The sequence below is a fragment of the Diabrotica virgifera genome, chromosome 4 (genome assembly GCF_917563875.1).
Source record: "Diabrotica virgifera virgifera chromosome 4, PGI_DIABVI_V3a".
Lineage (NCBI taxonomy): Eukaryota > Metazoa > Arthropoda > Insecta > Coleoptera > Chrysomelidae > Diabrotica > Diabrotica virgifera.
The window spans coordinates 119293407-119320693 of NC_065446.1; the positions used below are offsets into that span (position 1 = coordinate 119293407).

Here is a 27287-nt window from a genome sequence, read left to right on the forward strand (position 1 = left end):
GTGTCCCAATTTAGAAATATGACGTCATCGTTAATTTTCTTAAATGGCAACACTGTTATTTTAATGGCTATTTAGATAGAGCGTATAAAGCTATACATAACTGCAAAATATAAAATTTTTATTTTTTAACATTTCCAAGATAATAAAAAATAATGTCTGTAATATGGAATAAACTTAATAGTTCAAATAATAATTGTTTTTTTTTTGAAAAATGCTTAGACCTGTCGATTAGTATTTGAAATCGAAATTTTTTACATACAATAATAATGTATACAGGGTGTCCCAATTTAGAGATTTAATGTTATTTTTTATTATCTTGTAAATGGTAAGGAATAAAAATTTTCATATTTTGTAGTTATGTATAACTTTACACACCCTATCAAAATAGCTATCAAAATGACAGTATTGCCATTTAAGAAAATCAATGATGACGGCATATCTCTAAATTGGGACACCCTATATACATTATTATTGTATGAAAAAAATTTCCATTTGAAATACTAATCGACAGATTTAGTCATTTTTCAAAAAAAAAAAACAATTAGTATTTAAACTATTGAATTTATTCCAAATTACAGACACGACTTTGTTATTTTTTATTGACTTGTAAATGGTAAGGAATAAAAATTTTATATTTTGCAGTTATGTATAACTTTAGACACCCTATCCAAATAGCTATCAAAATGACAGTATTGCCATTTAAGAAAATTAATGATGACGCCATATATCTAAATTGGGACACCCTGTATACATTATTATTGTATGAAAAAAATTTCCATTTGAAATACTAATCGACAGATTTAGTCATTTTTGAAAAAAACAATTAGTATTTGAACTATTGAATTTATTCCATTTGGCTGACACACAGTGTATGTTTAGTTTGTTTATTATTTATTGTTATACCTGTTACATATACATAATTACATACATATAATTTGGGAATAGTGATTTGTTTAATTTTATCCCACAGGATTGAAAACAAAAACTTATATTTGGGAGGTTCAAAATAATTTTTTTTAAATAAGATTTTTTTACATCTGGTTTGGTAACACTTTAGAAAAAGTCACGCGTCGCCACTGATTTTAATCAAAAAAATTTCCACCTCTGAGAAGGGGTGGGAACCCCTCCAAGATAAAAGCGCACATCGGCATAGGGTAGACTTTGAATTAGGAGATAAGTGGATGCTATTCCCAAAACTTCATTAAAATCCATGCAGTAGGATAGAATTCGAAGGTAATATCCTATTCTTGCTCCCAGTGACTGGCGTAAATATAAAAATAGAATTAAAAATAGTTTTTTGAAAACTATGTAATAACTAAAATATTTATAACCCATATTTTTTTAATAAATAAATATAACTTTTATTTTTAGAAATGAGGAGTTTCAGAATGTATTAGAAACTATATTTTTGGTAAGTAAAACATATTTTTACTTGGGTAATATGGTATTGATGATAATTTTCAGATAGAGGTATCTACAGGGTGATTGATTAGTGTGAGGAAGCTCAGTAGATCTGTTATAGTAAAAATTACAAAAAAAAGTTATTGACAAAAATTGTAGGCAGCTTTAAACTACACATTTTAAAATTAGTTACAATCTTACAGGGTGTTCCATAAGATGGTGGCAGACCAAACTTATGTATTTTTAAATGGAACACCCTGTATTTTATTTTAAATTTGAAATCTACTTCACTTCCACATCACATCAAGGTAAAATTATATTATGTTATACCGGGTATTTAAAAAGTTATAACCAATATTACCTGAAAATCGTATCAAGTTTAACTCCCTGTATAATTAAAAAGGAGTATAGGAACATTGATCTATTGCAACCATATTTTTTTAATAATTGTTAAAAACTATAAAACATATTCGTTTTCATGATATTCGTTAAATCAAATACAGGGTAAGTCAAAATGAAAGTACATTATTTTCTTGGTAATTTTAAATAGAACATCCTGTATTTTATATCACTATCGAAAAGTACTAATATCGTACTTCAAATTTTATGAAGTACTCCCTATACCTAAAGTTATCAGTTTTCTAGATATTTTTATTTTTCCATCAAAGTATTAATTTGGTAGATAGTTTAACGTTTACCAATAATTATTGTGAGTTGGCCATGATTAATTTGTCAGAAACTGATAGTTTGATATTATTGTTTATTAATTCAGTATTGGGGTACACCGTAAATTAGCAACAATTATTATTTAGTAATTCAGTAAATAATTCAATTTAAATTAGCAATAATGAATTTTACTACTGATGAAATGGTAGATATGATCTGGATTTTGGGGGAATGCAATAAAAATTCATTACTATCAGCTAGAATTTATCAAGAACGGTTTCCAGATAGGCGGCAACCTAGACAAGATACATTTGAAAAATTGAAAGATCGATTTAACCTCACTGGTTCAGTGAATTATGAAAAACATGAACGAACAAAAACTAGTATGACAGAGGAAAACGAAATGAGTGTGTTGATGGCAGTTACAGAAAACCCACACACAAGTATAAGGAGTATTTCCAGTGACCAAGAACTTAGTTACTACTCTGTTCAAAACATTCTATCTAAAAACAAGATGCACCCTTATCATATTCAAAAGAACCAAGAATTAAATAATGATGATTTTCAGAAACGAACAGTATTTTGTGAATGGGCATTAGAAAAAATTAATGATAAAAGAGATTTTTTTGATTATGTCCTATTTGGTGATGAAGCTACATTTCATCGAAACGGTTCTGTTAATAGGCATAACTTTCACTACTATTCAACAAGTAATCCATACCACATAGTAACACATAGTCAAACAAGATGGTCTCTAAATGTGTGGGGAGGTATCGTCGGTAAACATGTAGTAGGACCATATTTTTTTGAAGATAACTTAAATGGTGAGATTTATTTAGATTTTATCGTAAATCAGTTACCGATATTATTAGAAGAGGTTCCACTTAATATACGTGAACAAATGTGGTTTCTACATGACGATGCTCCTGCGCACCACAACGAATTAGTACGTGGTGAACTTAATGATCAGTTTGGTGAAAGATGGATCGGAAGGGATGAACCGGTAAGGTGGCCCCCAAGGTCCACAGATTTCAATAAAATGGACTCATTTTTTTGGGGTTACGTTAAGAACGAAGTATATAAAATATCTCCAACAACAAGGGATGATATGAAAAATAGAATCCGAATTGCATTTCAAAATATTTCTTTACAAATGCTTAGTAATGTAAGCAACTCTTTCAATGACCGCTTTCAAGTATGCATAGATGTTTTGGGAGGTCATTTTGAACACCTTACTTAAGTAAGATAAGTTAAAATTACTGTTGTTTTTTATTTTTCTCTGTCGTTATTTTTTTTATTTTCCGTCGGTTATTTTTTATAAATTTTATTTGAAATAAATTGTTTTCTTTTCTGTGTCGTTATTTCGTTACTGAATTAATAAACAGTAATGTCAAACTGTCAGTTTCTGACAAATCAATCATGGCCAACTCACAATAATTATTGGTAAACGTTAAAATATCTACCAAATTAATACTTTAATGGAAAAATAAAAATATCTAGAAAACTGATAACTTTAGATATAGGGAGTACTTCATAAAATTTGAAGTACGATATTAGTACTTTTCGATAGTGATATAAAATACAGGGTGTTGTATTTAAAATTACCAAGAAAATAATGTACTTGCATTTTGACTTACCCTGTATTTGATTTAACGAATATTATGAAAACGAATATGTTTTATAATTTTTAACAATTATTAAAAAACTATAGTGGCAATAGATCAATGTTTCTGTATTCCTTTTTAATTATACAGGGAGTTAAACTTGATACGATTTTCAGGTAATATTGGTTATAACTTTTTAAATACCCGGTATAACATAATAAAACTTTACATTGTTGTGATGTGGAAGTGAAGCAGATTTCAAATTTTAAATAAAATACGGGGTGTTCCATTTAAAAATACATAAGGTTGGTCTGCCACCATCTTATGGAACACCCTGTAAGATTGTAACTAACTTTAAAATGTGTAGTTTAAAGCTGCCTACAAGTTTTGTCAATAACTTTTTTTTGTAATTTTTACTATAACAGATCTACTGAGCTTCCTCACACTAATCAATCACCCTGTATATTGTATTGTATATCAGACATGATATTGATTCTTGAATTCTTGAATATTGACTTCCCTTTCATGAGCAACATTGGTGTACCTGTAGTTTTTCTTCAGTTCATTCATCGGTGATCGATTTGCCTTTTCAAGTCATCAACCAATCTTATGTGCAATTTCTCTTTTTTGATCTATCCACTACCTGTAAGATTTCTTAAATTCCAAGATACTCTAATGTTTCTAACCTATAACGTGTTCCCCAAAATAGGCTTCACCAGGAAATCCGAACGAAGGCTCAGTTTGCTTCCTCGGGCCATGTCATTATTTCAGTAGATATAATTTTTGTTGTACTGGAGAATTTCTTTTTATTAGTATGACCTGCTTACATTTTTCTGAACAAGCCGGAATCTGTATTTTAAGGACTGTCCTGTCAGCCAATGTACCGAGTTTCCCAATAAGAATGGCTCTCGGCCATATCTCAGGAACCGTTTATAGTACAGCTTTGAGAAAAAAATATTTATAACAAAAGTTGCCTCGGGAAAAGCCTGGAAATTATTTTCATAATTGTAGGTTCACCGCTAGAGTGCGTAATTGAATATCAAGAATTAAAAAATCAAAATGTTACAAAGTGTACCTAATGAAAGGGCACTGTAGATTCAATCATCGTGTTCTTCATAAAATTCTGCGCATATTTGATTTCACAAGTTTAAGTCTACCTTTGCAAATAACAGGTGGGGGTGAGTGGCAACCTTCTTATGGAAAAATGGCTGTAAGTCCGGTCCTGCTAAATCGAATTTTGCATACTTGGTCTTGTTGAAATCAGCTCTTTTTCGTCAATGTAAGTATCTTATTTTCGAAAAATCCTAATAAGTAATGTGCAAGCTAGGAGGCGTTATTTAATTATTTTCAGAAATCTAGTTTTCTTTGGAAAATATTAAATACAATTATGCATTTTTAATCATGTATTACAAAATAAGACCAAATTAGCAACATAATATCGAAAACCGCATGTCGATACCTTTTTTCTATCTAGAGATATCATAAGAAATGTGTAAATTCTAAACATAACTGTTACTGTCACCGGTAAACGAGGTTAAGAAAAAGTAGTGTGCTATGGAAAAAACAAATAAACATTTTCAAGATGTAAACGTATATAATTAATTAAAACAACAATAAGATAATCAATACTATAAAATATAACAAAGAAACAAAAGCAACTACTTATTTAGTCTTAGTGACTGCCTAAATGTTCAAATTTATTGTTGCCCATCATTTTCGATTCAAACATTTACTCTTTCAAGATTAGATTGAATAGCAACAGATTTAACGGTTTTAGACTTTTATTTATGGGGACGGGACCTTGTTTTTGCCGCTAGGCCCACAACTCGAGAAAATATGATCTAGAATCTGGAGAATACGAAACGCCATTCAAACCATTGCGAAAGGAGAAATTGAGACTGCTGTTCAATCTACTCTTGAAAGAGTAAATGCTTGCATTGAAACTGATGGGCAACAATTTGAACAATTAGGTCGTCACTAAGTCAGTACCTAGTTGCTTTTATTTTTTTGTTATATTTTATAGTGTTGTTTGTCTTATTGTTGTTTTAATTAATTATATACGTTTACATCTGGAAAAGGTTTCTTTGTTTTTTCCATAGCACACTACTTCTCCTTAACTACGTTTATCGGTGACATTAACAGTTGTTTAAAATTTACACGTTTCTTATGATATCTCGAGATAGAAAAAAGGTATCGACATGCGGTTGTCGGTATTATGTTGCTAATTTAGTCTAATTTTGTAAAGCAGGATTAAAAATGCATACTTGTGTTTGATATTTTTCAAAGAAAACTAGATTTCTGAAAATAATTAAAACCGCCTCCTAGCTTGCATATTACTTACTACGCTATTTCGAAAATAAGACACATTGACGAAAAATATTTTCAACAAGACCAAGTATGCAAAATTCGATTTAACAGAACCGGACTTATAGACATATTTTCACAAGAAGGCTCCCACTCACCCCCACCTCTTATTTGCAAAGGTAGACTAAACTTGTGAAATCAAATTTTCGCAGAATTTTATGAAGAATACGATGATTGGATTTCCAGGGCCCTTTCATTAGGTAAATTTTGTAAAATTACGCCCTCTAGCGGTGGATCTAAAATTATGAAAATAATTTCCAGGCTTTTCTCGAGGCAACTTTTGTTATAAATATTTTTTCTCAAAGCTGTACTATAAACGGTTCCTAAGATATGGCCGAGAGCCATTCTTATTGGGACACCCGGTACATATTTTATATGCCAGCCCATATTTCGCCAAAAAATAGAATCGGTATTACATTCTATGATTTCTTCAAAAAGTATCTTCAGTGATCTTTCTTAGTACTTTTACAGTGATAATTGGTACTTCTAGTATAAAATGCATTGCAGTTATTTCTTAAATAGTTTCTATATGAACCTTAGAGGAGTTATTTTTTTAACAATCAAAGACTGCTTGCTTTTAGTTTTTCGATAATATTAAAGAGTAAGGTTTTAACCGATATATATTACATTCACTGTGGACAATCGAGACTAAACCGAAATTAATTTTAGTTCTTAAAAAATAATAACCTCACAGAAACAGCGGAAAAACTCAGCAAAGACTGTAATCAAAACGGTATACACTTAACCAATATTTCTGGAAAGGTCCTGTACAAATGTTCCCATAAAGGACCAATAAGAGAAAAGATTAGGTCGACAGATGAACGAATTGTACTGTATACTTTTTTGGAAAAAGTAAGTATTTTTACGGTAGAAGTTAGTAGAAGTCAATATAAATACTTATTAACAGAAATTTTAAGGTTGAAAATGGCGAGGAGGGTGATACTGTTTGTGAGAGCGATGATTTGCGATATCAATTTCAACAACTTCAAGAAGATTATAAAACCCTATTAGGTAAGTAATAAACAAAATTTTTAAAAGTTTTTAAGTAACTTCTATAAATCCTACAAATAAATAAAATCAAAACATAGATATTTGTGAGATCAGTGGTTCTCAAACTTTTTTGGTTGCGGAACCCTTTTCAAAAGCTAAATTTTTAACGGAAATCTAAACCCTAAAGCACTAAACTAAAAGCCAAACCAGTAATATCTGTACTGTTTATTAATATTCATACAAAAATATGTACAGTAAAACTTATCAAAGAAAATCAAAGAAGCAGGTACAGTAAGACTCTCTCGTCACATTATCGGAAAATAGGCCATTTTTGGGAAAAGTTATTTATCAGCATGCTAGAATCGAATCCGCTGATTGTATATGTATATTTGCTATATAATATAATGTATAATATGCTATTTTTTTAAACAAATTAGCGCTCCGAAATCGATTTTTTCCAATTATTGCTCTATAACAACGAAGATTTTAACTTTGCGCCAAAACACCCAGATAAGAGCAAAATATGGTTTTTTCTTGCTTTCGATTCAGATGGATACACAATCCCTGGAGAGATGTTTCTGCCTTACAGGGTTCCTCAGCAGAGCTAGCGCTCACACCTCTGAAGCGAAAACGAGCCAGCTCATCTATTTAAGGTAAATTTCAAAGATGATTTGAAATCAACATTGGGACGCAATTCAGCGACATCTCTTAAATGAACCGAAAAGTCTCAGATACACAATCCACCCATATAATAAAAATTAAAATGGTAAATAATTATTTAAATTTGAAACTTTTCTTGTTGGAAATTCTTTCTGTTACATTGTAGTCACAATCTGTGACTTTAACAATTTATAAGACAGCAGACGACTAATATAGAAAACAAAGAGGACTCCACTATATGCAGTCACATTCTGTTCTTTTCTTTCTGTCCTTTTCCTATAGACGAATGAAAACGGAATGTGACTGCATATATTGGAGTCCTTTTTGTTTTCTATATTCGTCGTCTGCTGTCTTATAAATTATAAAAGTCGCAGATTAAGGATGTATCAGAAAGAATTTCCAACAAGAAAAGTTTAAGATTTTAACTTAATTGATTAATTTGAGTCTTCTTCGTCATTTTCCTGTATCGGCAATCTAGCATATGCACCAGTGCTACAACTGGAACTTTGATGTGCATACTGTTCATGTAGCATATTAATTTCCGCTTTGTGAATTATATTATATATATATATATATATATATATATATATATATATATATATATATATATATATATATAATTTAATTTTTATTATAATGGTGGATTCTGTATCTGAGACTTTTCAGTTCACCCAAGTAAGAATTCACCAAATAACTAATTTCCGAACCATTTATTACCATTACATTTTTATTTCAGTCCTCTTTCTACATAAAAATTTTCATGTCTTCAAGAGACTTATACCATATTATATTATATTATATTATATTATATTATATTATATTATATTATATTATATTATATTATATTATAATAAAAACTATCAGTATTACGCGTGAAAAATACCAAAAATACCAAAAACCAGTCAAAAATTAGATTGAAGAAAATAGAATCTCAAATCTGAAAATCGGTATACGTTAAAAAAATGTATTTTTTCTACGAGCGTGCAAAAATGTCTACTTTCGCGCACGCATTTTGGTTTAGAAAGTTTCACTTTTCCGCACGCATGTTACTTTTCCGCACGCGGTTTTTACTTTTCCGCACGCGTGTTAATTTAGATATGTTAATATTGCCTTAAAGTAATTATAATACATGCAATAAACTAATATTTAGATATTATTTACTAATTTATTTCAAATATATCTTATTGTGTTCCTGTTTTAATGAAATGAACGCGACAATTCGATGAAATAAAATTATTTTGACATAATATTCGAAAGTCAAATCGGTAGACAATAACAGTCGTTTTGAATCATCGTCATGGAAGCCAAGATCGTCGTCATGCTAACTAATTATATTGAAAGTTTGGTTTTGACAACCTTGTCAAAGAATTAATTTGTGTATGTATTTTCATATTACCTAATTAAATTAATTGATTAAGATTTGGTAATTTTTTAAAGACTCTTAAAAATATTGTTCCTAACTCTTGCAGAAAGTCTCTTTTCCGCACTCGACTGCTTGCCGAACTCCCGCTTCGCGTAGTTCGGCAAACTGCAGTCGCGTGCGGAAAAAAATGACTTTCTGCACTTGTTAGGAAAATAACTATTTCCGGTTTTCCATAGGGCAATTTTTTTATTCCCAAGTAACTCGAGTAGAACCACCTAACTATAATGCATTACTAACTGACAAATATTCTTTAGTTTTTTGATAATAAATCAATTTATTTGTAAAAAAATCAAACTATATTTTTTTAGTTGTAGACTTTTTTTACAAAACTTACCACACTTGTACCTTTTAACATCAAAATACAAATATTCTCATTTGAAAGCTGTATAATTATTTAAACAATCTTTGTTTAAACAAATTAAAAATTTTGTTGTCATAATAAGTTCAACATAGTTCAATAATTACTTAAGTACCTAAAATATTAGTTGAAAATAAAAGATTTTGTTGGGAAACCCCGGATTTTCCCAGATTCCGAGGAAAATTTTCGTCGAAGCAAATCGGGAAAAGAATATCTTTGCGGATTTGAATTGTGGTGAATTTTTATTTGGGTGTTTTTGGATGAACAGCGCGCTATCTGCGGATTTTGCATAACTATATTAGTAATATATACAATCAGAAGATTCGATTAAAGCATAAAAATTGCTGGTAAATAACTTTTCCTTGTTTTTTTCTAATTTGCCCAGAGTATTACTGAGTAAATAGTAAAATAGCAAGCAAATGATAAATTAAGTTCATTTACTAGTAGTAGGCATGAAATACTGTCAATTTATCTCATTTAACGACTCATGTACAGAGACATGTAAAGAGGATAGGCTTGGCTAGGGATATGCCACTCAATGCATCGAGGTGTAACGCCGACATAGGATTGAGTGGTCTAGCCATCTTTGTCAGTCACATGCGCGGCATCGTTTGGTTAAAAGAGATAGATAGACCACCGATCGACTGTTTCCATGCTGTTTCCGCGTTACGCTTTTTTGGTGAGTATGCCGAGTCTAGGTCAGTGGCGTACCGATAGATCAGCGTGCCCTGATTCCAGTTGGGATGCGGGCCCGCCCGCCCAATTAAAGCATACTTTGTATATCAAAAGTTTTTAATACATATTAAATATAAATCGTCATATTATATAATATATTTAAAAAAACTCAAGCTTTTTAAACAGTAAATTAATATTAATCCTATCGGTTCTCATACAGATATGACTGATCATTTTACTCCAGCAGTTTTTATAAATAATCAAACTCAAAAATATTCTATATATAAAAATCTCCAGTCATAATAATTAAAAACCTTAAGGGCATAGGCGCAAAATGTCGCCTGCCGAAATGTTTAATGTGTTTTAAATGTATTCATTTTTTTCGAATCCTGAGAAAAGTAATAAATATTATTTTTTAAATTTAAACGCAGAATGAAAGACTGCATTATTACCGAGGTCCGAAAGTTCCTTAAAATAACTAAAAATTTCTTTTGAATGAGATATTTGAAATTAAAAGTCACACTAAATTTTCTCTTTTTTTCACTCCTGTAACTTATTAAAATAAACACTATAGACGTTTCAGGGACTTTCGGCCCTCAGTAATAGCGTAATCTTTCATTCTGCGTTTAAATTTTTCACAAATACTTATTAGTTTTCTCAGGATTCGAAAAAAAAATGAACACATTTAAAACACATTGAAAATTTTGACAGGCGACATTTTGCTCCTATACCCTTCTTATCGTAAAACTAAAACAGCTTTTAAAAAATGAACATTGAAATGATATTTATATGAACAAAATAGATTCTTAAATTGTATATGATACATGTAAAAATAAGTTAAATAATTATGTACATACCAACCTCTAGGGAAATACAACACTTAAATAAAAAAAAAACAAAAATAAAAACTTGGATAAGGGTGGGGTTGATATCTTTAATCAAGCGACGAGATTTTCTTAAAAAGAAATTAATAAAGCAATTTTCGCTAACACTTAATGTTGATTATAAAAACTATAGAAATAAGGTTAATACATAGTTTGTTAAAAAAAAACAAAAACGACTTAATTTTATCAAAATAAAATTCATAAAGCTGGTGCAAAACAAAAAAATGTGGAATAAACATTTAAAAATATTGAACACATATCAATGATCAGAGTAAATTTTAAATAAATATTTTTGACTGAATCACTTAAAACTAAGTTAAGACTATATGAAGCGCAGTGAACATGAGGAGCGTTTTGATATATTTTCGAAATTTTGGCTTAAACGCCATCATAAACGCCACTCATGTTTGCTGGGCCATCATGTCCCTGACCCCGCAATTTGTCCATGCATATAATATTTAAGTTAGTTATTTCGGCCAAAATTTTATTGCTAAGTGTACACGAAGTTTGGTCAGTTGGAACAAATCCTAAAAATGATTCGTTAATTACAACATATATGACATTTTCTTCGGTATACACAATTTCTACATATCGAAAAACTAAGTTGGTTTGTATTTGAAATGTCATGAGTTGCATCTATAATATTATCGAAAAAATGGATATGCACTAATATTATGAAGTAATTCACTTTTAACTGAGTTTCCAAGCAATTCTATCACCTCATTTTGAATTTTTGAGCTAAGATAAGTGACCGATTTTTTTTGATTTTCTTTCTTCTTCGAAGCAAAAGCGCGTTAAGGAGGGCTCCTGTGGGATCCGGAACCCGCGGAACCATGCTCAGTACGCCACTGGTCTAGGCATTTTAACGCTCATGTATCCGCCATTCTGCTGATGTGATTGTCCCATTCTTTTTTCTATTTTGTTCCCACTCGTACCCTGTAGAGTACCTATATTGTGTTCTAATCTCGTCACTCGTTATCCTGTAATTCTTCTGAATATTCTCATTTCTGCTGTTTCCAGTACTCTCGCTGTGGTTTGGCTGGGTCGGGCCTTGTTTCTGATTCGTACGTCATTATTGGCATTATACTGGCCTTATAGATTCTTGATTTCATTTCACAGTTAATGTGTCGGTTACGTGCGTCGTATAGTGTTATTAAGGCATCCTGCCAATCTGCTCATCTCAAAACTTGACCTCTGTTACTTCTTTTTCAACGTCTCCCTAGTTGGACAGTGTAGTAACTAGGTACTTTATTTCCATTACTTATTCAATTGGTGAGGAACTGCAAAGTGGGCGACGCCTGGTGGCGAATTTTAAAAGCGTCAACTTAAGGAAAACATTGACTATGTCATTAATTTGTGTACATATTTGCGGTCAGTTTATATTGTAATTAACAATGATTTCGACAACAAATTATTTCAGTGTTTCTCAGTATTTCTTCCTATTATATCTTACGTAATGACATAAACTAACCAATGCCAAATCACACATTTTGTTAACTTAACGTCTGTATTAAACGTAGTATTTTTTAATGTTTAAACGACTGTAAAATTATAGTAGATTATACCACGAGTCAATAATGATGGCTATTATTCCCGAGGAATATTTACGAACCGAGCCGCGTTAGCGGCGAGGGAGTAACATTCCGAGGGAATGAGAGCCATTATTGCGAGTAGTATACTCTACTTTATCTACGACAAATTAATTAATTTAAGATTTTTAATGAACAACTTTATTTGTTAAAAACATTAAAATTAGTAATAGTACAATTAATAAACTGAATTGGTTGAGAATCATCATTAACTTTAGTAGAGTTTCTAATACAAATATTTGGGATCTCGATTGCTGTAGAACAAGAAGATTGTACATTACTGTTTATCTCTTTAGCGATAGTATCTGCTGTAGTCCAGATCAACGTCATGGTTTATTCTCAACATAGATTTATTCATTGAATAGAATGACCATAATGAAGACGGTTTATATTTTGCACTTAATTCAGCGAAATAGGCCAGCAGAACATTTTCGGAAAATGATTTCGCGTTGTTTCGAACACGCCATTCGTTGAAGGTTGCGTACGTTTTATTATAAATGGATTTCGATGTTTCAGGTATTAAGGTAGATGCTGTTGCTGTAGCTAGTTCTACAATTTCTGGTGGTGTACAATTAAAAGATTCTTCATTTTCGTCCATCTCAACACAAACTGTCAAATATACTATTCGTTTGACAGTGACACTTTTGAGGTTAATTATTTTGTTTCCGTGGTGAATTTTGTGATTGTTGTGCCAGAGGGATTAATAGCTATTAATCCCACATTATTAATCCCTAAGGGATTATTATATGGCATTATATTGCAAACACCACAAGTATAATACATATATTATGTATCAGTCGTAGATAAAATAAATAAATATAATGTAGTATCTATTCTGTGCACAGAATGTACATTGTTATGCAAAATAGTCCGACAATTTCCAAAACACTATTATTATAAAATAAACTCACCTACTTAGTTTGCAGTTTATATTTAATTAAAAATTGTTAATATGTTAGTGTAAAATAAATTGTAGTGTACCTATCTAGCTTAAGGCTATGGGTACATAATTCGCAAATATTTTACGTGTATCCCTACTTTTTCTGTCTTTACACGGCAAATTACGTGTAGTAAAATTCACATTGGCATGGATATGTAAACATTACTAGAATGTCATTCACTTGAAAATGTCATCATTAGTTTAAAGAGATGGGTTTTGAATGTTCTTGGATAACTGTTATTTTTATAATTGCAAATTACTAATTCAGTTAATAAATGTGATAATTTTTTCACTAACTATGTATTCAGTGATTGTAATAACTTATTTGTACAACAAAAACTAATACTCAATTGAGAAAAGAGGAAAAGTGTTAAAGTGGTTTTTTAATAATATATTGTTATGGAACGCTTACAATTTTGAACATCTTTAACAACAAAATACTTGGATCACAGAATATTATTCTGATGTATTCTCTGCTTGGATCATCCACAAATAATACACAATAAATAACTTTTTATTAGTTCACGTCTTAAATCAATTATTTATCAAATACACTATATATCAATAATATATAATCAATACCTCAAAATATTCCCGATACAATGTCAAATATTTAAAATTGTCACTGATTGTCAGTGTCTGACTGACAATATATGCTGACAATATTATATTCGGCTGAGTGCGTTGTAAGACAAAGATAGATTTGGAAAATATTACCACGGCATTGTGTTTATTTTTTTCGAATCCTGAAAAAACCAATAAATATTTTTGAAAAATTTAAACGCAGAATGAAAGACTAAATTATTTCCGAGGGCCGAAAGTCCCTTAGAATAAATAAAAAGTTTATTTTGAATGAGATATTTGAAATTAAAAATCACACTAAATTTTCTCTTAGTTTTTCACCCCTGTAACTTATTAAAATAAACGTTATAGAAGTTCTCAGGGACTTTCGGCCCTCGCTAATAACGTAATCTTTCATTCTGCGTTTAAATTTTTCAAAAATACTTATTAGTTTTCTCAGGATTCGAAAAAAATGAATCCCCATTTGAATAGCATTGCAGCCGAAAATACGTACCGACCCTCTTAATACGAAATCGTTGTAAGAGTTCCTTACATTAAATTATGATTATCGCAGATGTAAATATATGAATTATTGATAGTTTCTAGTTGATGAAAAAAAGGTAAAAACAAATCAGTAGTTGGCGTCAAATTTTAATGAATGCATACAGATGAACCATAATTTTAAGTAGTGTTTAACCCATAAGATGTCTTAGTTGTAAAACTTAACGGTTACTTTGGCAAAAAATGCGTGTAAATAATTTATAATCAACGTTTGACGGCTTCGAAAACATAAATGACAAATTGATTGTTTTCCTTTAGTTATCGTCCATCTTCGAGATTTTAAGTGCTCTGTCGGAAATGAATTTTGCGAATACTAACTACAACAACTTTCAGTTTACATTTTATTGATTCTTTATTGATGGCTATTACTCGGGTTTTCTGAGTTACCTGAAATTTATAGGTTAAAGATCAGTTACACAATTTTTACTTCAGAATTTTTCACAATTTTTATCAATTTCCCAATTGGAAAATGATACATCAAAACAAAAAAAAAACATGTATTTCAATACTGGTTATCTGGTTAGTCTCATCTAAAAAATATCTGTGTTACATACGCCACAAAAAAATAATTCTAAAATCATAACTTCCAAACACGTTTCTTCTATTTTGTTAATACACAATTTATTTTCAGATGTTACGTTCGAATTAACGAATTTGTTGCAAATGAATTTAGCAGAACAAGCTAAAAATGTACAATTGGTACTCACTCAGTGTGAATTTTTACATCCATCATTGTTTAAGCCCATGAAAATCACAAGTGGTTGCCAAAGTGACAAAATTTCAACATCTGAAAAAAGTTATATGACTTCTGAAAAGAAACAAGTACATAATCAAGAAGTAAACGAACAAATTAATGTAACAACTTCAACAGGTAACTTTTAAACAAAATTTTAAGCACGGGGAATTCTATGTAAAATACGCTCGCGTCATTGTAAACTAGTATTTGACGTAAACAGGATCACTATCCTGTATCTTTTTTTCCCACTAGAAGCTATTCTAGTCCAGGGAAATAAGGATTTTCTCAGGACACTGGTAGCTTATTTATTTATTTATATTATTAACTATTTTATCTATATTTTTATTTATTTATTAGTCAATTCTATTTATACTTTTTATCTATTTATTGTATTTATTTATTTTATTTATACCAAATTTTAATATTTTTAAATTTATTAAAAATGGAAAATCCGATGTAGGGGTGACTCTCAGGAACTGAACCAAACGGACCTCAAGGATCAATCTGGTATACGGATATAGCAGGTGAATGTAGGCAGGGCTCGAAGGGCACATGACCTTTTCCACGCAAAAGCCTGTATGCTAGAAACTGACCTGCTCATCGTCCCCAAACCGAACAAAAAGATAACCTCGGAAGGTGGATGGGTACAAAAAAATGTGGCGGTGCTCATTAGAAATAGGGATCTAGGAGTGCGGGGTATTGTCAGGGGCGGAAATCATATCCTCATTAAACTGAGGGACTTCAGCCTTCTGGCATGCTAAGTATCTCCGAACATTCCTATGCAGAGATACCAAAGCATCGTAGACGAAATAATGAGTGCCACTACAAACGAAAAAGACGTGATCGTTGCCAGGGACATCAACGTGAAGTCAAGGTTGTGGGGTTCCCCCATAAATGATAAAAAAGGGGAACTCTGGAATGAATGGATAGCCCAGGCTGGCCTCCAAGTTCTGAACAACAACAAACCAACTTTTTGAGAGGGGCCAGCCAGACACACATCGATGTAACATATTAGCAAGTGAAGGGCTATCCGGCAGAATACACGGCTGGGATGTCCTCGACGACCAGCTGTTTACCCACCATAGATACATTAGGTACGAAATTAAGGTGAAGGGGGGAATAAGACGGCCGATAGGACACACTGACATCTATTTTAACAAAACCACGTACCTGTTGGAGGTAAGAAAGATCAACGAGGAAGATATTTCTGACATTGGCCAACTGAGAAGGGCACTAAAAGATGCAGCAAAGTGGGCCTCCGTGAAGAAAAAGAATGATAAAAATTCCCCCTATTGGTGGACGGATGAGATTGAAGGTCTACGGGAGAGATGCCTCAGAGCTCGCAGGAATTATACGATAAGCCAGGGCAGCCTTGAGCTCAAAGGAATATACAAGGAATTAAAGAAAGAATTAAATAAAAAAATTAAACAGGAAAAAAAGGAAAAGTGGTAGGCCCTAATTAAAGCATTGGACGAAGATGTATGGGGGATGCCTACAACATAACTATGAAGGCCTTGAAAATAATCGCCCCATATAAATTGGATGGAATCGGCTGAACTCCTCTTCCCCACCAAAGACATCCAGAATTTTCCAAATTTTCCAAATATGGTGGAGGAGTTCACAGAAGAGGAAATAAAACCGCTGGTCAAGAGATGAAGACAGGGAAAGCTCCGGGCCCTGACGGGCTGCCACCAGAGGCAATCAAGATAGTAGCAACGGAGAAACCAGGGTTGATCAGAAGAATATGCAACGACTTTCTGCAGAAACCAGAGTTACCATGAGACCTAAAGGAAGCGAACCTAGTTCTGCTCCTAAACCTGGGAAATCCCCCGATTTGGCATCCTCTTATCGGCCAATATGCGTCCTAGACTGCCTTGGTAAGTTCTATGAGGCGCTGATCAAGAAGAGGCTGGAAGGCCTCTTCCTGAGAGAGTGCTATCAAACCAGCAATATGGATTTAGAAAAGGCCGATCGGCAGTCGATGCCGCGGCCTGGATAAGGGACACGACTAGAGTAAGCAAAAAAGTGGGTGGTCCTTGTTCTGTTGGACATTAAAAACGCTTTTAACTCGGCAAACTGGGGTCTCATTATAGACAGAATAGTTGAATGTGGTGCTCCGGAATATGTGTCCAACATAATAAAAGACTACCTATCTGAAAGAACCGTATGCATATCCAAGAAAAAGAAGATGAAAATGACCGCGGGAGTACCCCAGGGGTCAGTCCTGGGACCCTCACTATGGAATATCTTATATAACGGGGTACTAAAAGTAAACAAGGAGAGAGGAGTAAGGGCGATTGCATACGCGGACGACCTGGCGTTACTAGTCGAAATTGATTGGGGCATAATAAAAAAAGTAAACCTAGCAATAAAAAGAACCGCGGAATGGATAGAAGAAAATGATCTAAAACTAGCAGTAGAGGAAACGGAAGTGTTTCTTGAGGGGACCGAGATATAGAGAAAACATATTATTCGAGTACAAAGACTCCGTAATAACACCCCACAAAACAGTTAAATACTTAGGAATAACTTTTGATGACAAAATGAAATTCGGACCACACATACAAGAGGCATGTCGGAAGGCGGAGAAAAGAACCTCCACACTAAACAAATGAATGCCAAATATAGGGGGTCCGGGATTACAAAAACGAATTGTAATATTGCAATCAATCATGCCCATTTTACTATACGGGGCCCCAGTGTGGCACGAGGTTCTAGAGATGGCCAAATACAGAGACATGCTTCTTAGAGCACAGAGGAAACTTCTGATCAGGGTGTGTAGTGCGTACAAAACCGTTTAATCATTGCCTTACAAGTGGTGGCTGGGTCTGTGCCGGTGCCCATCCTGGCCAGAGAAAGGGTCCGAATGCATCAGAGGGGCAACGGGGCAATTGGTTCAGGGACACAAGAAAGAAACATAAGCTTGGAGATGTAGCAGAGGGAATGGGTAACTGAAGTCGGAAAGGCTGCCTGGACGAGATGCCTGATTCCAGATGTAGTGAGGTGGTACGAGTACCGACATCGTCGCGTCAACTATTACTTCACACAGTTCTTGACGGGGCATGGATCGTTCAGGAACTACACCTTCCGTATAAGGAAAACGGCGGACGATATATGTCCTGAGTGGAGGGTGATGGATGACGCGCGGCATGTCGTATTCGTGTGCCCTGCATATCGTTTGGGGGCGAACTGAGCTGCAGCTGGATCTGGAGTCTCCTCTAGGTGAGTCACAAGAGCTCAGGGATAGAATTATCGGGAGCAAGAGGAACTTCGACTTGTTCATTGCTTTTGTCACAAAAACCATGAAGCAAAAAGAAGAAAAAGAGAGACGACTACAGGCGGGATGACCCATATTATTTATTTACAAAAAAACCGTTTTGTGTTGTGGTTGGTAGTCAGCTGAGTTGGTAGTCACCCTATACACCCTTACCACGCTGACTGCCTATTTTATTTTATCTATTTTACTTTTTAGCTGATTTTATCCTTTATTTATTATTTTATCGGATTTTATTAATTAATCTATTTAATTTTATTTTTAACTCTTACCGTTCTTTAAACATATATTTTCACTTTCCGCTTTTTCCTGTTCATGTTTTCTATCTTTTCTTTCTATTCACTGTTTCTCTTCCTTTTATGTTCTCTTCTTTTCTCTCCCTCATACTCTCTTTGCTCTTTTCTTTTTCTCATCTCTTTTATTCTTCTTTCTTCTTTTATGTTATATTTGTCTCTATCGTTGTGAGGCAGTCGGTGGGGAAGGACCTTTTACATCCGACCTACATAGACTGCCCCATCTTAATATCAGAATGAATGGGTGGATGAGAAATCGTGCATAGATGAAAGCATGAATGACTGGATTTGCTCGTAACTGTCAACTGGCATTCTTTGGTTGGTTCCTGGAGTGCCGGAGGGAAGCTATCAGTAAGGTCGACGGGTCAGATATGCTCGCTAAGAGCGGTTCCAGACCCGTTGGCTGGAGAAAGAGAGAGTGGGTTTAGTCGGTAGGCGGCCCGGCAAGGCAGAGATAGGACGGACTGAATCCAACACACCTAGGACAGCTTCCCAGACGATCTTAAGATTCCCACCTCAAAAAAAAGGACACTGGTAGCTGACAACATTTTTAGGTATTGTAGACCTATAGGATGAGAACCTACCTGTTTCCTGCTTAGAGTTCGGAGCCGTTTTTTAATTATTAACAATATATTGCAAACAAATTAGATTTATTCAATTTTTTGCACCCCATTAAAAACCTAAATAGTTGGCAAATAATTACAAAATATGATTTTTTAGAACATTGAAAAAGCTTCCAAATGCCGATTTTTGAAATTTAAAATGTCAATTGGTTACTTTGCAAATTGAAAAATAAGTGAAAATTGATATTTATTCATAACTTTTAATAAAACTAACTTAGAACTTTCGTGTTTCACCCAAAGTTGAGTATTGAGGTACTTAACACACTCTAAGAATTTGAGATCGATCCATTAATTATTTTAAAAGTTATTCTATTTGTTTATCCCAGAGTTCTTTTTTTGCAATAACAAAAGACAGAAAATAATAAAGATAGGGTAATTTTACGAATGCTAAATGAAAGTAAAATAATTATGCTATCAATATGTATTAAAAAAAGAAAAAAAATTATCTATTATAGTCAAAAATCCTAATGCCAAACATTTGAAATTTTGTTGTTTAGCAACATTTAGAATAACTTTAAAAATATTGTCTGTAGAAAAAATATACATTCGAAACGGTAGTATTTGAACAAGAATTTTCAAATAAAACAATTTGGCCTAGGTCAATTTAGGACAAAGTTAGCTATGTGTTTTTTTAATTCACAACTAATTTGTTTATAATAATTAAGGAACTTCATTAATGCAATTTTAAAAAATGAGATTTGCATTTTTTGTTGGGATTTTATTAATTAATATATTTAATTTTATTTTTAACTCTTACCGTTCTTTAAACATATATTTTCACTTTCCGTTTTTCCTGTTAATGTTCTCTATCTTTTCTTTCTATTCTCTTTTATTCTCCCTTTTATTTTCTCTTCTTTTCTCTCCCTCATATTCTCTTTGCTCTTTTCTTTTCCTCAAATCTTTTATTCTTGTTTCTTCGTTTCATGTTATATTTGTCTGTATCGTTGTGGGGCAGTCGGTGGGGAAGGACCTTTTACATCCGACCTACACAGACTGCCCCAACTTAATATCAGAATGAATGGGTGAATGAGAAAGCGTGCATAGATGAAAGCATGAATGACTGGAGTTGCTCGTAACTGTTAACTGGCATTCTTCGGTTGGTTCCATTTTGGTTTGGATGGCGCCCTGGGAGTGCCGGAGGGGAGCTATCAGTAAGGTCGACGGGGCAGATATGCTCGCTAAGAGCGGTTCCAGACCCGTCGGCTGGAGAAAGAGGGGGTGGGTTTAGTCGGTAGGCGGCCCGGCAAAGCAGAGATAGGACGGACTGAATCCGACGCACCTGAAATACCTTCCCAGATGGTCTTTAGAAGATTCCCACCTCCCAAAAAAAATATCTCCGTCATTTTTAACTGTTCAACAAAAAGGGTAAGGGCTGAAATTATTTCAAATGCGATTTCTTATAATTCCTTTCTTACAAATTTTTTCATGTGTTCGATATTTTCCGAGTTAAGGTGGAAAATATTGGAAGGGGGAAGCATAATGATTGAATTGTATCTCGTTTATTAACTTTACGACATAATTGTACAAACAAAAATGGAGAAAATTATAGTTTATAAAATAATTTTGATCTCTTTAATTTTTTGCTAAAATCAATATTTAGGGCTTTAGAATCGTTCTTGTTTATTGCTTGCTGCTGATGACGTCAGGGTCTAAGGTTCGTTAATAGCTTGTATCTCGTAAGTCTTGTCATAGGCGTAGGACTTTAAATGTTATCTCTTATCTGTATTCCAAAAGATTGGGAATTTAGCTGGTGCATGTTTGAACCGGTTTAAACTCAGCTTTGAATGACACGTAAATGGCGTAACGCGAAGATCTAGTAATCTAGCAAATAAGGCATGTTTTGCATGCTACTGATACACCAAACTATTATCAAACTTACCATTACCTACACAAAAGAAGCACAGACAATAAGGAAAATTAATGAAGATAGCTAATTTCAAAGATAAACTGCTTAGGCCTTAAAAATAATTTGCATTTGATTTATCAACATGGTAGTATCATTGTTAGATCGAGTGCCATCGATTGCTAAAGCCCTAGAGATATTAGTCAATATTTCATTACCATTTAGTGACTTTTTTACAAGCATTAGTTTTCATTTTACAAAATTTGTCTAGATCCTTTTGGATTTCTTTATATTTATATAAAAATAGACGGTTTGGTTTTGATTCAATTCGAGTCTCTTAACATCTTCTGATACGTGTTTCTAAGTTATTTTGTTATCAAAGAGGCCTTGTAAGAAGACTGAATTGAATCAAAACGCACTGACTGGTTGCTAAATATATTTAAATATTCTACCAACGTATGCCTTTACGATCTCTAACGAGGAAATATGAAGTGAGTCGATAACGATTAAAGTAAACTGTGAACCTGAGGCATATCCATGCCATCGGACGATGCTGGGAATCTATTCCACTAAACCATCAGCAGTTTATCCACATAAACCGCTATAATATTGTACTCTGCACCGAGTATAGTGTGAAACCAAAAAAAATAGACGGTTTCGTTTTGATTCATTTATATTTATGTGTTTTGGTGCTCGGACAAGCATTAGTGTTCATTTCAAAAAATTGCCTTGACAGTTTTAGATTATTTTATATTTTTTATATGTTCTAGTGCCTTTAAGATCATCATCATCCCAAAATGAAGTAAAGTACGTGCTAGAACAAATTCTTGAAAATGTTGTTAAATTAGAAACGAATAATCAGGAATACAAATCAAAAAATAACATTCAAGAAATGAGATGCCTATTAGAAGACATCCTTGAAAAAGTAGGTATATAGTTGTTGTTTCACTAAAGTTGAGTGGTGTATGTCGTACTTTAGGATAAATATTACCCCCTAACCTATTATGCATTATATACCATAAATAACTTTATGTTTTTATTGTTTTAGAAAAAGAAGTGTTAAATGATATAGTTGGTCAGTTTTGTTATAAGGTTATTAAAGATTATTTTAAGATGCTTTAACATTTAATTCTTTAAGGGGCAGAAATGCTACAGCAAATTTTACCCTAAGCGGGCAGGACTAAAGAAGATATCTGTAAATGCGGTACGAAATTTGTAACACTGCCCATTTCAGTCAATTATTTTGTGTTACGTTGTGGGTACCGTCGCCCCTGAAAGAGTTGAGATAAAAATACTATAGAGAGGTTTTATAGCCAACTATACAAAAAACAACAGTGTGTTGTATCAGGGATCCGAGATTTTACTAGACATAACACCCAATGAAGTGCGAAGGTCAGTGAAAGAAGTGAAAAACAATAAGTTCTCCGGAGGCGATGAAATAGTGACAGATGCTTTGTAAGTGGCTGGAAAAAAATTATGACAGGTTTTTGCGAGACTATCCAACAGATGTCTGCAGGAAGCAGTAACACCAACTCAGTGGCATAACGCAGACATTATCCTACTCAATAAAAGAGACTACAGGTTCATAAGTTGAGCTCCAATGAGCTCAAAATGAGGCCCAATTAGTTTAGTGCCAGTAATGTCTAAGATCATGGAACAAATAATAGAGAAAAGAGTTCTAAAATACTAACAGACAGAAATATGATACGCGACCACCAATTTGGCTTTAGCAAAGGGCACGGTACCGTCGAACAAATTCACAGAGTGGTCAACGTTATAAATAAAACATTTGAAGAAAAAAGATACTGTTCAGCAGCATTCCTCGATGTTAGCCAGGCTTTTGATAAAGTTTGGCCTCAAGGATTGTTGTATAAACTGAAAAAGAACTTACCAGAAAAATAACTTACACTCCTGAAATCGTATTTATCAGAAAGATACTTTCGATTGAAGTTTGAGTCAACATTTACAAAACTATATCTTATCAGATCAGAAGTACCGTAAGGAAGCATTCTAAGACCACAACTGTATCTGGTATACACAGCCGATTTACCCACAAACCGTGATACAACGACCACCACCTTTGCGGACGATACTGCAATCCTAGCAGTACACAAAAATCCTGTCGAAGCTGCTGTAAAATACCAGAGACTAGTCATTGAGACTAGTATCAAATAAATACATAAGCACAAAATTGGAGAATTAAATTAAATGAACAAAAGTCAAACCATATTATTTTTACAAAAGTCACAGTAAATCACCTAGAGTAACAATAAATAATAAGGTAATTCCCTCAGTTACCTAAGTAAAATATCTGGGCATGCACCTGGACAGGGGATTAACCTGGAGAACCCATATATGGAACAAACGGAAACAACTGGGCATAAAATTTAATAAGCATTATTGGCTTCTAGGGCGTAAGTCTAAGCTCACGACAATAAATAAACTACTAGTCTACAACAGAATATTCAAATCAATCTGGGCATATGGTTTGCAGCCCTGGAAAACAGCATGCAAGTCGAATGTATCCATAAGTGAGAGATTCCAGTCCAAGGTGTTACGTTCAATAATCGATGCTCAGTAGTTTGTTACTAACAGGAATATTTACAATGATCTGGAAACGAAAACCGTTAGTGAGGTGATAGTGGAGTTGAAAGCGTCTTGAAAGCCACGCGAATGTGCTTGCACTTGCAATTAATTTGTTAGACAATGGTGTCAGGAAACAAAACGGTTATAGAGACAGACACCTTTAGATTTATCGCACAGATACAGTTGAGTCCGGGAATCTTTACCTGTGCGTCATCATTTAAAGCATACGAAATAAGTCGATGATAAGTCGGAAATTGAAATTTACTAAACGCAACAGCAAGTCACTTAATGTCACTTGCTGTTGCGTGTAGTAATTACCATTTCCGACTTATCATCGACTTATTTCGTATGCTTTAAATAATTACGCACGCGTAAAGATTCCCGGACTCAACTGTATTAATATTTTTACAATAGCTAAGTTATTAAATATGTGTATATACAGTAATATAATATTAACCATATAGAGATGTGTGGCGCTGATCACAATCTCTTCATATCATGATTTTACAGATAAAATGTGCCTATTGTTATATGTTATAATAGATTGCCCAATAAACACTAAATAAAAAAACTACGCATTTGGTAACATGTATAGATAGGAAGAAGGTTGCTATATCAAAATTATGAATCTAGGATGTCCCTATGATAGAGCGTTGTCGGTCTAATATAATAGAGAGATTTTGCACCTCTTAAAATAACCGCTGATTTTGGCTCCGCTATGGTTATCTTTATTAAGCATAACGATTACGGCAACGTTAAAAAGCAGAGTTTTTGCAGCCTGTCAAGTAGGTCTTTCGTGTCATCGTTATCGTTATTTAAACATAACCTCACTTCACAACGTTATTGTAATTTTAAGCATATACTTGAACAGTTTTTGATATTTTAATTTATAGGTAATCAAAATTAGAATCTATGTAAATGTAATTTTACTATTTTTTTACATTCTGGCAACAAAGCAATTTAACCATTACTATAACGATAACGATAAGCACTACTTTAAACCTCCGTAAATTACGGAATCCCTTATGTTTAATCACGATAACGGATCCTATATTCGCTACTGCGCAGACGTAGTATAACGATAACCATAACGGAATTGCAAAATAAGAGGTGCAAAATCTCTCTATTATGGCAACACTGCTCCCCCGCTTCTCATCTTCAGTCATTCGTCATCCTTCGGTGGAAATGCAATTCATTCTCATAAAAAATGTTGCCAATTTTATCGCTTCCTATAGTGAGCAATATCTAATCCAACCCTAGTCTGTATATAATATTGGTTAAATTACATCAGTCTACACAGGGTGTTTCATTAAGAATTGTCCATATCGTAACTTGAGAAATCTTAACACAAAATACGAAGATTTAAACTAAAACACTTAAATGAAATATTCTTCCTTACCGAGAGACAGAGTGTTTTATTAGAAATGTTCCAAGATGATCTTAGCCTTAGCCCATTGTTAAAGCACGTTTTAATATTTTTTGTTCAAATTTGACACACAGTTTACACATGCTAGGATACTTTAACTACTGTTAAAAGATAATTTTCCGCTTTTACCAGAGGCGTGTTGCAGTGATATATACTTCATTTTCGCCCCCTTTCCCCCCTCACAATCTACGCCACTGTCGTGCTAATCATTTCAGCATATTTTTTTTTATTTTTCTTTACTTTTTACGTAACTATCATCGTTTTGTCTCAATACGATAGAGCAAGTAGTTTTCAAGTTATTTGCGTTTTGATGTAATGGATTCAATGAGATTATGTATTTTAAACTTAACAATCTAATTGAACGTATGTAGTTTAAAATACGTGTCTTACGGAATCCATTATCTTTAAACGCAAATAACTTGAAAACTACTTACTCTATCGCAATGAGACGAAAGGATGATATGTATTTTTACTACAAAAGCGATATTACGTAGGTCAAAATTTTTGACGTAAGAGAACTGTCAAAACATTAGAATGTGACTTTTCATTATTGCCATGTTTATTATAAATGTTTTGACAGTTCTCTTACGTCAAAAATTTTGACCTACGATAATGAAAAGTCACATTCTAATGTTTTGACAGTTCTCTTACGTCAAAAATTTTGACCTACGTAATATCGCTTTTGTAGTAAAAATACTATATTTATATAGCAAGTAACAAGGAATCAAAAAAACATGGATAAATGATTATTACGACAGTACCGTAGATTGTGAGGGGGAAAAGGGGCGAAAAACTATCTTTTAACACAATTTAGAGTATCCTAACATGTGCAAACTCTTTGTCAAGTTTGAACAAAAAAATTAGAAGGTGTTAAAGCAATGTGCTAAATTCATTTTAGTATATTTGTAAAAAAACACTCTTTTATCTCGGTAAGGAACAATATTTTATTTTAAGAGTTTTGGGTTAAATCTTCGTATTTTGTGCTAAGGTTTCTTCAGTTACGATATAGACAATTCTTAACGAAACACCCTGTATATTATAGGTAATAACGTCTTCAAGGGAAAATAATACTGATGAAACCATATGCCATAAAATCAGTGAAAATACCGTTACCACAGATGAAAATTATCTTCCGATTCCATTAAATTCTGGCGAAAACAAAACAAGTTTTATAAATATGGATCAATATTCACTAGGTGCTAAGGTCAAAACTGCCAGTCAAAAAATGGACCCAAAACTTACCTGCAATAAGACTAAAGAAGAAGGGCGCCTGCAAGAAGTACCCAATATAAAGATCATGGATGAAGCTCCTCGGAAAAGAACTAAAGATCAAACAAAATTCAAATTTGCGAAACCTCAAAAAAACGCGTTGAAATTTCCACAAACACCTTTATGTTATTTAGAAGTTTGTAGGAAATTGGATGATGAATCTAAGAATGCTTGCAAGTAAGTGTTTTGTATTTATAAATAAGAGTTCTGTATTTTATATCACTATAAATACCTACTAATGGTGAATAGATATACAGTGTGTTCCAACGAAAATTTGACCCCCCCCCCAGATACCCAGAAATCAGGAGTTTGTTCAAAATTAAAAAAACATGGAAAATTTTATTGGGAGGGGGTCGAATTTTCATGCAAAATTCATGCCCTCAAAATGTAACCCCCTACTGCCCCGCATCACATCCCATTTTTTTTAAATAGCAATTTGGTGAGTGGTTAGAGCATATCTCAAGGAACTACCGCCCCATAGCTGTACTCAGCATGGTATATAAACTATTAGAAAAGCTTCTCCTCAACAGAATTAGTCACAGGATACTAGAAAATGTCCCC

The 27287-nt window shown here is 33.1% G+C and overlaps 2 protein-coding genes across 2 annotated transcripts in view; both read left to right on the plus strand.

Moving 5' to 3' along the window:
• The window catches only part of LOC126883646 (uncharacterized), a 207260-nt gene that overhangs the window by 97750 nt on the left and 82223 nt on the right, over positions 1-27287 (plus strand). The window lies entirely within an intron of this gene.
• LOC126883886 (uncharacterized) overlaps positions 1-27287 on the plus strand; it is a 58767-nt gene that overhangs the window by 24906 nt on the left and 6574 nt on the right. The window contains exons 2-7 of the mRNA XM_050649587.1: positions 1372-1411; positions 6705-6887; positions 6953-7046; positions 15308-15547; positions 22216-22370; positions 26500-26903. Of these exons, the coding sequence (XP_050505544.1) occupies positions 1372-1411; positions 6705-6887; positions 6953-7046; positions 15308-15547; positions 22216-22370; positions 26500-26903 (1116 nt within the window). The remainder of the gene's footprint in view (positions 1-1371; positions 1412-6704; positions 6888-6952; positions 7047-15307; positions 15548-22215; positions 22371-26499; positions 26904-27287) is intronic.